Raw genomic sequence first — 16,865 nt, 5'->3', positions numbered from 1 at the left:
GTCTTGTTCTGTATGAGGTGGTCGACTATCGAAGCCATTGGAGCACCTCTTTAAGAGGTTAATAAAGTACATTATTTGATCTCAAGGATCTGTTCTCCAATTTTGTCTCCATGAAAATGCGTTTTCTTTATCACCGGAAAATTTTCAATAGTTTAATTTATGTTTAGATATACAATTTAATTATGTATTTGTTCAATAATTTTTTATATAAAACCAATATTATAAAATTAATCATTAAATATTATTATAGTTATCTTATGGCACTAACAACGTCCTTTGAATAAAAATACACAACTAGCCTAATAATATCATAATATTTTGACAACTTAAATGATCAATTTTAAACAACCATTGGCTAAAGAACAAGTTCATTAAACTGTAAAAAATAGTTGAAGATCAACAGCATTTTTTCCCCAACATGATACATCTTATTTTAAATTTTATGAGAAAATTAGTTTAGAATATAATTAAGATTGAGCTAAAAACTAAAATAAATTAAAAAAAATGCATTCGAAAAAGTGATTAATATATCCAAATAAGTACAACAAAACAACACAAACACATATCATTAAAAATTATATTTAAATAGTATTACAAACGCATAACGCAAAATCAAATTATATAATTATCAAACTTTAACTACAGGTCATTTAATAAAGTTTTACAAATTAAAAGTTTGATTATTTTAATTTATTTTACCTCATATATTCAACTAAGTATTTTTAGAACTATTAAAATATTTTAAATTTATTAATTTAAAACATATCAAATATTTATTTAGTAAATAAAAATGAATGACATATTAGTGACGTAACGCTGAAGTAAAATTTGGCAGAAATCATCCTGCCACCGAGGCTACTACGTGTGTCCCATTCTATTGTTGTTTGTCTAGTTGGAGTCAACTATGCTTAGCCATCTCATGAAACGCCATTGGTATCGTAAATAACAACAAATCAACGTGTAACACGTTCGATCACGATGATGATGTAGAACAAGACTTAGAATTCAATTGGACGGAACATCATTATAAGCCAACAAGACACAATCCCAAATTTTTAAAACTTCACAAACATTAACTTAAACTCAATCAATTAGGAGAATGATGTCCTATACCTGTAGTATGCACTCATACTTGATCTGTGGTTTGAAAGCATGGTATCCTCTTATGTGTATGGTTTATAGATATATAAAAGAAAACATTAATATATTTATAGAAATTAGTTTCTATCTATATCATAAAAATATTCTTAAAATGAAAAAAGCAATTTCTGATAATAAGCGTACTTATAGAAGCATGTATTATTACTCTTATTGTTAGTTCATCTTAATGCTGTATCCCCAATGTTACAATGTATAGGCTAATTAACAAAATCATAAAATTACCAAAATATACTTCTTGCAAAAATAGTTTATATATCTTATATAGGATAGTGTGCATCATTGCTTTTAGTGAATAAACAAAATGATGAATAGTTAACAGTGCTTATAAGTAACGTCACTCTTGCAAACATTTGGTGGACTATTTTTTAAGAAGAAGCTAGTAAAAAGTCTTTTGAAAAAAGGAAGAAAGACGAACAGGGAATAAGAGAGAGACTACATACTCACAATTATATGTCTTATAATTTTACTCAATTAACTTTATTTCATAGTAGTTTTATATTTTAATCGAGTTCAACTTTTTTTTTTCTCCTTTTCTTCCCGTGATAATCGAGATCATCAATGAGTTTCACTGAAGACTTACTTAACGCTGGATCCTCTTTTTAACCAAATCAAATTTGTTTGCAAGGTACATTTGTGTAAGACTAAATAGCATTATTGCATTATTCTAGAAGAAAATGGCTTTTCATTTTCAACCAACAAAGTCATTGGAGGGGAAAAAGTAAAGGAAAATTGAACAATAGCAAAAAGAAGAAGGAATCTACACCGCTGACTTGTTATTGTGCTTTTGTAAGCTCTATTGCTTTTCTCTATTCTGATGGCCAAATCTATAGTAAAGTGATTGAGGTGCACATTTTGTTAGTACAGATGTGTTCTTTCTCTATCATGTTCAAAAGTATGTTCCCAAGTGTCTCAGATTTAGTCTTTATCATACCAGCAATATGGTAGACAAAGACTTTGGCGTCCATTATATTTCTTATAATCCAAAGCCTAGTGCCCCAACTTCATTTTCACAATGTCTGGCGTATTTCTCATTTCTTTACTTTTCTATTTTTTTGTTACCCATCCCACTCGCAGTAGCAGACCCTTTTGTTCCTTGCTAGAAGACAAACATGATTCAACCTTTTTCAATCTTACACTCGATCATTACACAATAATTGCAAAAATATGTTCATAGATAGCTAGGCACGTTAGTTTTAGGGGGTTCATTTTTATTGTGTTGATAGAAATTAAAGAACGTGCTCAATTGGGAAAAATATTAGTTTCAAAAGTAAAATTAACGAGTTCAAACATAATCGATTCGGCATAAACTCAACCCTTAAGAGTAGGAATAAAATCTTTGAACAGAACGGGAGTTAAGAAAGGGAAGAAAGAATGCATGAGCGCAGGGTTGAATTTGTGAGTGTCTTTTTCTACTTGTCTTTCCATTTACTGCAACTACTCCTAAATTTCAATGCGCATGCCATTGTGATAGTCTTAGTTCAAAATGTTGACGTCCCCTTCTGTGGAGTCCACACTAGACATCAAATAAAGCACGTTGGCTGGACTTGGAAAAATTTTCAGTAAAATCCATGACTAAATTTGTTTGCACATTCATGATGTGAATCGTGAATGTTATTCAACTATTACACTTGTTTCAGTGTGAAGGAAAATTAAAAATGAAGATGCAAAGAAAGGACGTGGAAAGAAGAAAATCGATCTTTGGAATCAATTAGTTTAACATCAAGTAGCTTAGTTCCTTAATCAAGTGAGCCCCTATTGGGTAATTTTGACACTCGCATTGAGTAAATCAGCATGTACGTGTTATTAAATTATACCTTGGACAAAACTTAAGTATAATAATTGAAGTTTTAATAATTTGCATAATAAGAGTTGATATTAAATCTCAGCACAATAATATTAAAAGTCAACACACATAATCAAAATAAAACTAATATTAATTAAATAATAACAATACTTACATCAGTCTACTTAAATTTTTATTTAAATCACTTTACACACCACAAAGAAACAGACATTAACATATATTGTTATTAGTAGAAACAAAATAAGATCCGGAGGATGTTAGATTAAGAGTGAGGAACTAAACATAAATTGACATTTAAATGTCTACTAATTTGGAATTTGTTACCCAATTACAACGAGGCTGCTTTTGGCATATTTGTTTTTTTTGTTTGGATGGATCTTTTCCTTGGTGTGGTGTTGATTACTCAATCATCCGCGTCAAATTGGACGCACAAATTGGTGGGGTTAGCTGCACCTTGGGCCAATCATATCCGCCCTCATATCCATTCACTCCAATCTAGGTTAATGCCCCACTACACACTACGCATCATCTTTCCCAACCCTCAATAATAAGGTAATAAATCCAAAAAGTTGCCCATAAAAGCTTGTGTTGAGCTAAGTGAGAAAAATAGTTAATCACCACCAAACACTAATTTTCTACCCCACGTTCACATGCGCAGACAAACAAACCCCATCAAACCCCTACAATATTTTCTTTTCCTCTTCCTCTTTAATCCACGAAAAATGAATATGAAAACTCCAAGAGCTTTGGAAACCGAGTTAGTGGAGATTTTGGCATTCCCCACAAACATGCCCTTAACTATATTAGACCAAGAATTTCAACTCCACTTTTTTTTTCCTTCACATGCATATTATAAATGAGAATAATAATAATAATGCAGAACCAAAAGCTAAAATCTCGCCTTTATATACGACCCATCATGTCACCCTTGTCCCTATGCTTACACACTCTCACTCTCTATTTTCTGAGCCTTAGCTTTAGCTATAGCTTTGCCATTTCCATTTTCTTGAGCTTTGGTACTCATCCGTTGTTATTCATTACTTCTCCTATATCACTCACGAAAACAAATATGGCTTCTTTGAATGTGTCTTTGAGAGTTCAAACTGCGGCTGCGAAAGATGCTCGTTCCGTCGCAGACGACGGTGGTGTAGGGTGGAAGGGTGTTTTTGTAAATATGGGTAAAAGCTGATGGTGAGTGAAAGAACCAACAGTACACAGGCTTTGCAATTGTACTCTCCCGAGTTTCTAGCTCATCATAGTGCAGAATTGGGAGAGTGTCATCATTGCATCGCGGGGAATTGAGGGTAGCGGTCCGAATTACCTTTAACTTTAGGTTCTTAAATTTTGTATTTTGCTTCTTTCTTACGTATTTGTCACTGATTTTCTCTCTCTCTCTCTCTCTCTCTTTTGTTAATTATTGTTCTGTTTATGTTAAGATGGAATCATGGGATGTAAGGGATGCATACGAGGTTGCTTGTTGGTTATGGTGGTTTTGTTCAAATGGGGATAATGGGAGTTTTGTCTTAGGTTTGGGCGGTTAATTTAGGAACCTAATGCTGCTGGCATGCATCACTTACACCCATCAATGTATTTTGCTTTGTTGTGAGTTTTATATAAAGGAAATGACTTTGGTTTTCTTATTTCCGGTGTGTGGTTCTTCGGTTTTTTATTTTTCTTCCTTCGATAGTTGATGCAAAGCAGACAATGATAAGATACCAAACATTCAAAAGAAAATAAAAAAGTATGAGAGAGGCAAAAGCAATGGAAAAAAGCAAAGTATGCCTTTGGTGAAAGAAAGCTGTGCGCTTTGGACTTTAATCTCTCTTTTGATCGCAATCTTGGAATGGCACCAATTAATGATAAATGAATATTCCAGCATTATTTGAATCGCAAGAAATGAATCAAAATGGGTATATTATGCACCCTCATTAAAGTTGCCTACACTACAATGAGCTAGTTGTTTTTTTAACTTATGTAGCTGTGCATGACAAATATAAATAACAAAAAAAATTAACTACTGATTGATTAACTTGAATTGAGATCCATTTTTATTGATTAATTAGATTATTCCTCCACTATTTATAATTGTCTCAAAAGGTTCAAAATACATACATTATTGAAATTTCTGCTTAACAGTCAAGAAAACGCTGTGAAAAGTGAACGCTTAGGTGTTGAAGTTATACCTAATAGTTTTGTATATATCTTTACTTTTCAAAATAAAAATAAGGAAATTGAAGATTAGCATGGGATTTTTTTTAAAATGATAACGCAATTGAATAAATATCATATATCTTAACACCCGTTTACAGCTATCTTTTTTTAGTATTTATTTGTCCAGGCGTCAAATAAAAAGGTGAGGGTTGTTACGACGTAGAAAAAGAATAAAAAGAGTAGCTCTTTTCTGCTGGTGCCTGGGACAAATTGTACAAACCGTTCTCCTAGTCTAGCTAACAGAGGTAAAGTTAATAAATTTGATTTAGCATGCCCAAAAGCATAAAAAAAACCTCTATACTAAACATTAGTTATCATTAACATTAATAAAGCAAACGAATTTTTGAGTTTTGACACTAATCATCCTTGATCACTTGATAACCCCGCTGAACGACAGGCCCTTCTATTGTATGAAGTCAAGTTTTTCAAATAATCGTCCTCCGAAGATTAAGGAGAATGTGGCTACCCAACTTGCTATGAGGAGACCATACCGTGTATATAACATCAATTCAGAAGTTAATTTTCATTTTTTATTTTTTTTTACCTAATTTGGCACTAGGAGTGCATGGTCTACGTTGCCACGATTTTACCTAATATAGTTGACACCGTGACACCATTAGGGCAGAATGTGACATGTTTGACTTAAGATTATAAAAATAGAATATGAATTTTATAATTTTTTTTATTTGTATAATTATTTTAATTTAACTAATCAAACTAATTTTTATAACTTATTTTAATAAATTTTATGATCAAAATTCATATTATAAACTCTTATATAACTAATAAAAAATATCTTAATTAACATGTGTATTTATTTGCATTCTTTAAAGAATTGTCAAAATAGAATAAAAAACCAACATAACAATATTAAATTGTTGTATCATCAACGAATCATCTCAAAAATAAAATTGTTAGAAGACAAATTAATATTTTATATTATATTTAATTTTAACGTATTCTCTCATGTAAGGGTCTTTTGAACTTAAATTGGGATTCCCTTGTTATATTAAAGTTTTCATTAGAACTCTGGACCAGCTGTGCTATAGCGCACAATCATCTGTATATAAGCTTATTGGTAAAATACTATCAGGGCCTATGTTCAGTAAAATCTCCTCAAGACTCAGATATCATGATGTGCAACATTCACTGAAGACTTTGTTTTAATATTGCGGATTAAACCAATCGATATTTTTTTATTCTTCTATTTTAAAAATATTCTATAGTACGTCCTATTAATATAGACACTTGCATTATGATTGGTGTCCTGTACAATTGCATAAATTTTTTTTACTACACTTTAAAAAATAACTTTCCAAAAACTTTATGCAACTGCAACATGATTGCTTGAATTTGATTCGGGTGCTATGTAATTTGCAGCTCCTCTCTTGGTACTATTTAATAGCCTCACAAACATAGTTTTTGGGGTAAAATTTTTCCAAGGCCAAAATCCGAAGCTTAAGTTGCAAAAAATTTGGTTATGCAGGCTATGTTTGTCATGATGAAGCAGAATAGAACGTACTTCCGGTGCAGATGTTATGTACCAAACGCAGTGTAGCACCAACTCCAACAAATTCAGTGTCCTCTGGATACAAAATTTTATGTTTAAGAATATAAAATTTTAAAGATTGAGCACTATCAAGCTTTTGATACCAAATGTCACCATGTATTTCTGAATCTAATGACTGTGATGGCAGGTTGCAACTTCCATTTGTCAAGTTGATATCAACAATGCTGGTAACTACACGTCATAGTTGATTGACTTCACTTTCTATTTCCCTGTCCAATTCGAACACACGTAGGATGTTCATATCTTAGGTGAGTCACAAATACATACAACAGTATCAGGTTTATGGACTTTGTGAGGTACGTATTATCAATACATGTATATTGAGGTTCCTTGTTGAGATCCACACACCCCAAATACGAGAATCCTTATTCGCAATTACTTCTCAAGATTGGTATTGATTGTCTCGTTTTCACCTTTTCAAGACACTCGTATGTATAACTGATCACCTGTACATGTATGCCACATTATAGGATTAATTAAATTGATTAAAATTCTAAAATGTCTCATAAGAAAACGTATAATGAGGATCACCACAGATTAAGTCAAAAGGGTTTAACTGTATTTCTAGTAAATCTATCAAGTAATGGTTAGCCTAAGTTAGTTGTTTAAAATTAAATAATCTTGAGTATTTATTTATCCCTTTTATTAAAAAAAAGAGAAACCAATAAATAAAAAATTAATTTAGCTTGAGGATTAGTCCTATATATCCTGATGTAATAAAGAACTCTCATCAAAATTACATAGTTTTTTTAAAGAATAATTGTGGGTTGGTTGACTTTATTTTATATTTTTTAACTGAAAAAAAAATCAACACAACGAGAATATTAATTTACACTTTTTAATTTTAATAATTGCGCGTTGTTTTTCTAATCTAGACGACCAAGAACGTGATCACTTGTTCTTTATATTACTTTATCACTTTTTTTATTTTATCATTTATTTTGTCAGTTATTTTCTATATCATTTTTTAAGTTTTACAATACCTAATCAAAACTTGGAAGGATGTGTGTATCATTAATTTAAAAATTGAATCAGATTGACTAGTCAGATTGATAATTGGTTATACACCAATTCACACAATCTAAAGAATTAAAATAATAATAATAATTAGTAAAACTATCACAAATATACCAAAATTAATTAAAAAATCAACTCAAAAATGTACTTTAAACAGATAAATTTATAATTTTTTTCAATTTTAAAAATACTTTCATTGTAATTTTTAAATAAAAATTCATATGAGATTTATTTATTAATTATTATTATTTAACTGTTTATTACAAATGTTTATCTTATAAGATATACGATGTGATCCTTTTGTGTTCATTTAAAATTGTATTTCAAATGTTTTTCTTATAATTTATGTTAATTTATTATTAAATATTTTAATACATTATAATATATATGTAATTATCACTAATTCGACTTCAGTTCAATCAAAGTTGAATTAATCAACCGTTGTTCTCATAAATTGGACACTTAAAAAAATACTGGCCCAATTGAATCAAGCCCAAATAAGTGTTATAACAGAGCTTTAGCTAAAAATGAAAGATTGAAAGAGCTCCTTTCTCTTTGGAGAAAAATTGAAAAAAATAAAATGAGTTCCTTTCTTCCCAAAGTTTCATCGCAGGAACAGAGAGATCTGCCTTCCCATTATTTGGGAGTGAAGTGTTGACAAAAACAGAAAATATTAAATTTTACTTTTAAATTAAAAAATCATGAAATATTTATAAAAAAGTGGAAAATTAAAAATTTAAGCTTATATTAATTTATTATTTATTATTTATTTTAAAAATATTCGAATTAAATATATTTATTATAAGTTACTGTTTTCCTAAAACCCAATTCTTAGAAACACCTTAGTGGTCACAGCGATAGTTATATTGCATCGGCAGCGAAATTATTATGGAGCAGTGACAGCTTTGGGATATTCAAGTGGTGACAATCTTGCTTATGGCAACCAAAAAGAGTGGTTATTGAAAATACCCAAACTAAATTTACGGAGGCCACTTCTCAAAAAGGAGCAACCCACCGTGAATTTTACCTTACTCTGTTCGCTTTCGTTATGATCGAAAAATGATAATGAAATGCCAAGCCAATCTTTGATTTATGTCCACCTTGGATAAACTTGTTAACAACGATTTATAAGAGAAAAAAAATAAAGGATATAATAAATTAAAATTTTTAATAAGTTAAAATTAATTTAAATGCATTCATTTTTTTAAAATTAAATTATTATTTTTTTGTAGGAAATAACGGTGATAGAGATTCCTTCAATACAGATGATTGCTTAAAGTGGTCGAAAGTGTTTGTAATATTGCAGGTGATAGTGTTTTTATAAAAAATACTTAGATGCTTAAGTTAAAAAGTCATTTTAAGTTATAGTATAAATGAAGTTAAAAAAATAAATATTTTAAGAAAACTTCTTTATATATAGGTTTGAGTTAGTTATTCAACGTTAGAGTGCATTAGTGCTGTTACATAATATCGTGTAGCATGTTTAATAAAACTATTACGTGTGTGAAAACACATTTGTATGGTCATATCATGTAATGGTTTATTTGTTTTATCTCTAATGTAGAAAAAGTAGTCCATGCGATCCTAATCTGAGATGGTGTGATAGTATTTATTATAAATTAATTTATAATTCCTGATTAATTTAAAAAATGTTTATAAATTAATTGTAACCTTCTAAAAATTAATGTAATTTTTTTTATAATTATTCATTAAAAGGTTTATCCAAATTAACTACACCTTACCTAATTTTTTGAAGTGGTGCTCCTAGTCTTAAGTAAGTTCGTACGTTATTGCATCACCTGTCCTCCGCATTATAATCACTTTGACTTGTTTTATTTTCCAACCGCCATCATCGATCGATTATGGTCCATTCAACTTCCATCATCGATTATCTTCTACAAAATGCATATTAAGATATTACTTTTGATAACAAGTGGGATTTGTCTATATATTTTCTGTAGAGAGCACTTTTTTCACTTTTGATCTTCAGATATTTTAGTAAGGAAAAGAAAGCTTCTTGGTGACGTGCAAAGTGAAAGCATACTGTGAAAATTATGAAGCCCGCTATGGGATATGATCGGGGAAATAAAGATTTTAATAGTTTTAAAATTTAGTTTATCTTCAGAAAAATAAATATCTTCAATTTAATATGATGTCCCAATATTTCAAAATTTAATTCAAATTTCTATTGAGATTAACTAAATTCGAGTGATAATACTTTAAAAATATAAAATATAAACAAAAATATGAGCATAGATATGCAAGGCATAATATGAATCACAGAGGACAGTCAGCACGCGCGGGCAAACAGGGCACGTAACCAGGAAATGATTCTTGAGTTTTAATTTGGAGAGTGTTAAAATTAAGAGGATATTAGTGAATATTATATTATTCTTAATTTGGTATAACCTTTGAAAATGGTTTAGGAGAGTTAAAAGGCACATGAAATAATAAATTTTGCTGACGATTGTATAAAGTATGGCAATAATTAAAATGGTTGAGAGTAACATGATATATATTTAATGACGATAACGATGAGCATTATGCGAAGTGAAGGGTGTCAAAGGTAGAATCTCATCTTTCACGAATTTTATTTGGCATTGAACTCCTATTTCCTTAATTTGGTAAGCAGGAGATGGACGGGAATGAACAAAAAATACAGAAAAAATTGACCATGTGATTAATAACAATATTGACAATGCAATTAGAGAAGAATTGTGGACTGCTTTTATGACAGTCCATTTCTTCTACGAAAGTTGCACGACGGTGGCTTAAGCAACGTTTTGGGTCCATTCTAAAACCAAGCAAACAACAAAAATTGAGAGAGCGATGGAACGGAGAGGCGTTTTGTGTTGGGGACCCCAATTCGACAAAACTATTCAAACTTAGCAATCGTCGTAATTATTTTGAAACATTTTCTGCTACGGCAACCACCTTAACCCCATTTTATTTTTTATCAAAGAAGCTTCCCATTGAAATCCTCTAGTTGCTCCAACGCCACCAATTTCTGATTTTGATTTTGATGCCACGCCAACTAATGCCAAATTTTGTCTAGCATTTTGTTTTTCAAAATAGTTTTAATTCTTCGTCTTCTACTACTCGTGAAACTACTTTTCTTGTTCTTTAAGGTTGTACTTAAAATTTTAATTAAGGAAACTTAAATTTTGATAATTGTAGAGATAAATTTCAAGTTTTACATGAAAGCAAAACATGTCAGAAATGGAAAATCTCTAGTTTCGAATGAGCAGATACGATTTGAGATTATGGCAAGTACATATACTTTTTTTGTTTCCATTCGGCAGCAGCCTCCTTTAATTTGTTGAGCAATGAACAGCTAAGACTGAAAACAAGAGAGGGTGAATGGTCCTATATCTCTCCACCCTTCACAATCTGGATCATTATTGCTGCTCATGATATTTAGATTCGTCATAAACAAGGCATCAATTATCATCCAGTTTGAAGTTTTATTCATATAAGGGATCAAATTCGTCTTAATTTTTATAAAATCAAGGAAAATGTTCACCAACAAACTCCATAAGTTATGTGGGATTATATTTCCTTAAAGATAAACACTTTTAAAGCATCAATTAATATACACAATAGCTACTGTGTCTAAACGTGTAGAAAATTCATTTGTTGGAAAATTGTCCAAATCCCTTGGCTTTACTTGCTGTCAACATAAATAACTTTTCCTCAAAAAGAAATTATTGAATTCCGAATTTTAGTTAAAAAGCCTAGCTTATCTGACATGTAAGTTATTCATGTTTAACGAGTTGACATATGATATTATTTGACTAAATATTTTAATTTTAATACGACAAGCTTAAATTTTATTCTCAAATATTTCAAAATAATTTTAATTAAACCAAAAAATTAAATTTAATATAAATATTAAATTAAACTATATGATTATCGCTATTGTCCTTGGTTTTTTTTTCTATATTTTAATTTGTGTACAATTTTAATCGTTTGCATCTATTTTTTATTGTTTAAATTAAATCTCTAGGAGGAGACACGTTGTTGATTGCAATTTAATAAAAAATATTATTTAATAAAAATAATTAAAATAAAAAAAATCATCTTGTTAATTAAGTGACTTTAGAACACTGGTTAGCAAATTAAAAGAGAAAAAGAATTATGAAAAAAATTATATTTAAAAATCTTTACACAGCATTCTTAGAACACTGATTATGAACATATAAGCTAAAGTAGAGATATTTAAAAATCTTTAAAACTAAACCAACAAACGAAGATGCTAACTTAGTCTTGAGTCGTTCTGACAGAGCTCACTCACTTTTTAGTCGTGACGCACTGACTTGCGCCGCATGCTGACCTCTGAAGTCTTAACTTTAACTCTTCAACACAGCCCTTTCCCAGTTGGAAATTGTAAATTGCCACTCCATCTTCTCCACCTCAATATAAGTCATTCATCTTCATCAATAACCAAATTTCACACTCTGCTACCCATAAAAACTTTCCAGCTTTTCCCCCCAGTTAATTTCGAGTTCAATTCAAATTCTAATCCACACACAAGGATCAACTATCATTAAAACAAATCGTTACGTGCTCTTTTTTCTCCAACAAGTGAAGTATCATATTTTAATCATGATTAATTATAAAGTTAACGGACAGCCGCAGAAGACTCAACAAAAGAAAATTCATTAGGACTCAATGATTGGATAATTTATACTAGCGTATATATATGTATATCATTTTCTAATTTTCTTTGCCGGTTTAGATATACCCCAGGTCCCCAATGCCATATTTACTACAACTTGCCCTTTGACTTTTTTATTTAATTTCCACAATAACTTTTTTTTTCCCCAAGAAATAGTGGTGAACAAGGAAGTCTCCAATACTTATAGAAAGGTTTCTCGTTTGTCAAAAAATAAAAAGGTAACTGAAAAAAGAAAAGAGTAATATATCCAGTTATGGAAATTTAGCATAAACTTCCTAACATCTCCAATTATTACCCATACACACATAGGAGTCCAAAATTTACAGCAGCTCAAAAAGGATTCTCACACAGTAGAGAGCCCTTCAAAAAATACTTTCAGCAAAAATACTGTTCTAGAAAAAAAAAAAAAAAAAGAAGTTTACCCTAGTACCCTACGAAAGAAATAAAAATCCTAATAATTAGAGAAAGAAAAAAGGAAAATAAATTAAAACCGGACCAACTCTGTAAAAAGGAGTGTAGAGCACCGCGAAAGGGGTAAAACTGGGATAGTAGAAGATTGGAAAAATGGAGTGAGGAAACGACGTCGCATCAGCTGAGGGAGAACCAGGAGACGAGTTGGCGACCGAGGCGACGCTCCGTGAGAGCCACGCGCTCATCGGAGAAAAGTGGTGACCGGCAAAGGGGGCAGTTGAAGTTGTAGTGGAGCCAGCCATCGAAGCATCGGCGGTGGAAGACGTGGCGACAGGGAAGCATGCGAACGTGGTCGCCGTCGTTGAAAGTGGTCTGGCACACCACGCAGTCGTGGTCGGCGGTGCCGTTGTAGAAGAATTGGTTGTTGAGGGTTAGCTGATCGGAGAGCATGATGAGTCCGGCAAGGCCGGATCCGACGGCGGCGAAGAAGCTGTCGTCGACGATCTGGTCGGTGTGGAATCTGGAGAGACCGAGTGATTGGAGGAGAGCGAGGAGCATGGAGCGGAGGTAGTTGACGCAGGTGGCTATGTGCGCCAACACCAGCAGCGGAATCGAACCCGACGACACGTCGTTTAATTGGTTTTGCAAACCCATCTCTCTCTATCTCTCTGACTCTGATTTGGGCTTTGTGAATTGTGAATTGTGAATGAATAGAGAGTGTGAGGGAGAGAAGAGCGGTGTCTCGTGTCGTGTTTGTGTGGATTGAGAGAATAAGAGGTTCTCCCGCTGTTATAAAGGGGTCCTCTGATGTGATGTGGGCAACAGTGTAAATTTAAATGCAATATTTTCAAAAATTTACTGTAAATTATCTAAAAACATAATTGTGAGAAGAGAGATAGGAATTGGGTATAAGTGTTTGGGAGGGTGAAGTGAGGAAAGAAAGAATAAGGAATGTGAATGGAGAAGAGTGGTGGTAGGTTCATACAAGGTTCCCTAAAATCTCTCTCTATGCCTCTCTCAGGATTAGGTGTCCCTTAAGGCCAAGGTGTCCCTTAAGGCCATCCTGTGGGAACACAAGTGAGAGAGGGACAATAATAACACCCCTTTGTCAAGGGCCGTGTGTCGTCGTGGGTCCCATTCTTTATTACACCTTTCCCTTTTTTATATATATTTATGATTTTTGGGACCTTTTTTTTTTTTTCTTTAAAGATAAATATTTTGTGTGGATAGTAAGATTATCTGCTAATCAATTTTACTTTGCCAGCGCCATGACATGAATGGGTCACTGATTCGGAATAACGCATGATTTCCCCAATTTAATATGGACCTATGAGATTTTTCTTGGTTTACCAATAAATAGCCGGGTCAATGCAAGGTGATGGTTTAAAAGGGAGCAAATTTACAAATTGGCATGTGATCTTTATCTCATACATTGAACAAGCTATGCTTTTAAACATTAAAAGGTGGACAGGATCTTTATGAAATGGAATAATTTTATTTTCCCACATTTTTTTAATGGTTTCTTTGGACAAATAATGCAATAAACATTAAAATATATATAAATATAAAAAAAATTAATGATCACGATGTTTGAATATATACAAAAACAAAACAAATTAGAGCATTCAAATAAAAGAACATCATGTTCACTCAAAACTACTCCTTAATTTCTTCCACTCCAAATATGCACTTAAACAAACACACCATAAGTTTACGCATTTTAGTTTATTCAAACTTTTTAAAAAAATGTATGTACAGGAAAATATTTCTAAAATGAATGATTCATGGCTACACGTTTCTTACAGCAATTAGCCGTGTTGTTTCAGTTATTCTAGTGCAAGCTATAAGAATTTCAGTCAAAGAAGTAAATCAGTGCTGCTTATAGATAGAATCTTTGTTTTTTCATTTTATCCTTAAAAAAATTGTTTATTCTTTTACGTCGATTACTTTAAGATTCTGTGTCCTCATTTTTTATATTTGAAGGACATTTTTTTAGTTGTAAAGCATAGTACCCGTTCATATTTTTTAACTTCTTTTTGGCCTCTTAACCCTAACATTAACTCACGCATCTCATTTGTGCACTAACCTCATGATTTCGTAATTTGTCATCTCAGAGAGCTCTTTGGACTGATTGTGATTATTTATTCCCTTAACCCCTTTTGCACTTGACATTCTAACTTGCCTGCATGCTATTTATTTTACAATTCCTTTCTCCGGATTCTACCTTGTTATTACAAGTGCATGCTATATGATGCATTTTGACGAAATTACACTTTTTTTTATGTTAGAACTTTGATAAAATTATAATTATTCATTGGAGTGTAATTTGAGAGTAATAATACATTAATGAGAGTATCAAATATGTTAAAAAAATATGTTTATATAAAAAAGAAACAAAGAAAGAGAGTAGTGTGAAAGTAAGATCAATTTATTCTTCTTTCGAGTAGCCAGTCTTTGCTCTTTAATAAATTTAATATAACAAAATTTTTCATATTGCAAAATATTAATCAAATAATAATTTTTTGTTGGACACGGAAAATTTTAATTATATTAGTATTAATTTTTATAAATTTTAATAAAAAATTATTACGCATAAATATTTATTATATATAATGTTATACAAATTCAAAAAATATTAATTTAAAAAATTCAGATATATAAATATTTTGACTTAAATATTATTAAAATGCAATGTACAGAATTTGTCAGAGAGTTTTTCTTTCTTTTTTTTCTTTCAAATAATCACATCCTTTTTTTTCCCCAAATGGATAATTCTCTTTTTGTTTTATATTGATAAAGAAAGTAAGATAATGATACCTGAACATTTTTCTTGTTATTGCTTTCATTATATTATATGAGCTAAAAAACAATTATTATTTTTATATTTTATTTTTAAGTGATCAATATAATATAATATTTTTATAGGCTCTTTCTCTGACAATTTATTTTCATTCACTTTTTTTAATATTAAATTATTCATATTTCTTTTCTCTTTTCTTCTTATCTATTTCCTATTTCCATTCAAACAACATCAATTTCAAATCTGTGAAGGTATCGTCATCCTTAAGTGATACTTGTTTTCTTGTGATTGTTCTAATAAGGATAAAATGCTATCCTTCCATTTTTTTTTTCAAAACAAAAAAAGACATCCTTCTAACTGTTCCAAGGAACATACAAGTTATTGAACTCGCATATTCGAACACTTCCATGAGGAAAAAGAATGTTCAAATAAAATTAAGTCTCTATAAATATTTTTTAATTAAATTTTATAAAAAATGTTAGTATTTAATTTGAAATATTTAAAATTTCAAAATATAATCATTATCGTTCTAAAAAAATGTCATAGTTTACTTATTAACAAGAATTGAATTTTGCTCATTTTTACTAAGAATTATATACTAATAATTTTTTATTCAGAAAATAAATAAATATTTATAAAGACAAAAGCATTTAAATAAATAAACAGAAATGCACAAAGTAACGAGCGTCCAGACATTGAAGTTTGCCTTCACACTATCATATTCTGCATCTCTGCTCCTTTTTATTATTTATTTATTTATAGATTAATACAAATTTTTCATAGCAATGGACCCTCGCGCTCCTTTACTTTTATTTATTTTCTTTTTCTAATTGTGTTTTCCATTCTGTTTCGTATTCTTCTGTTAAAAAAAAAAACAGGAAAACGGCACGGTCCCTTGGTCATTGAATGGAGCCCCACTGCTAAGGAGTATATTTAATATTCAATTCAATTCATTTATAACTATTAGATTATATATTAACTAAATATTGATACAAGTTTTTATGGTTGAAAATACAGGAATATTATTTTCACATTATCATATTTAGAACAAAATAAAATTTTCTCAAAACTTACAAATTCAACCAATACGGTGCATACAGGGGAGCGTGACGAAGGAAAAACCTTTTGCTGTAAAGACAGCTCATATAGAAAAGGGGTAGTTTGTAGCCGTAGGGCTTTGAACTTCATTGCTTTCTACTCTTAACAACTAAAA

At 30.7% G+C, this 16,865-nt stretch overlaps 1 protein-coding gene across 1 annotated transcript; it reads right to left on the bottom strand.

Moving 5' to 3' along the window:
• Nucleotides 1–12,687: 12,687 nt before the first annotated feature.
• On the bottom strand, nt 12,688–13,871 carry LOC113872787 (E3 ubiquitin-protein ligase RHA2A). The gene has a single exon (XM_027510610.1). It carries the CDS (start codon nt 13,504–13,506, stop codon nt 13,030–13,032), a length of 477 nt encoding a protein of 158 aa, XP_027366411.1. The 5' UTR covers nt 13,507–13,871; the 3' UTR covers nt 12,688–13,029.
• Nucleotides 13,872–16,865: the final 2,994 nt, after the last annotated feature.

The sequence above is a fragment of the Abrus precatorius genome, unplaced genomic scaffold, assembly GCF_003935025.1.
Source record: "Abrus precatorius isolate BTA unplaced genomic scaffold, Abrus_2018 Scaffold7, whole genome shotgun sequence".
NCBI lineage: Eukaryota > Viridiplantae > Streptophyta > Magnoliopsida > Fabales > Fabaceae > Abrus > Abrus precatorius.
Note: the sequence above shows the minus strand (reverse complement) of the source record. Positions and strands in the feature narration are given on the sequence as shown.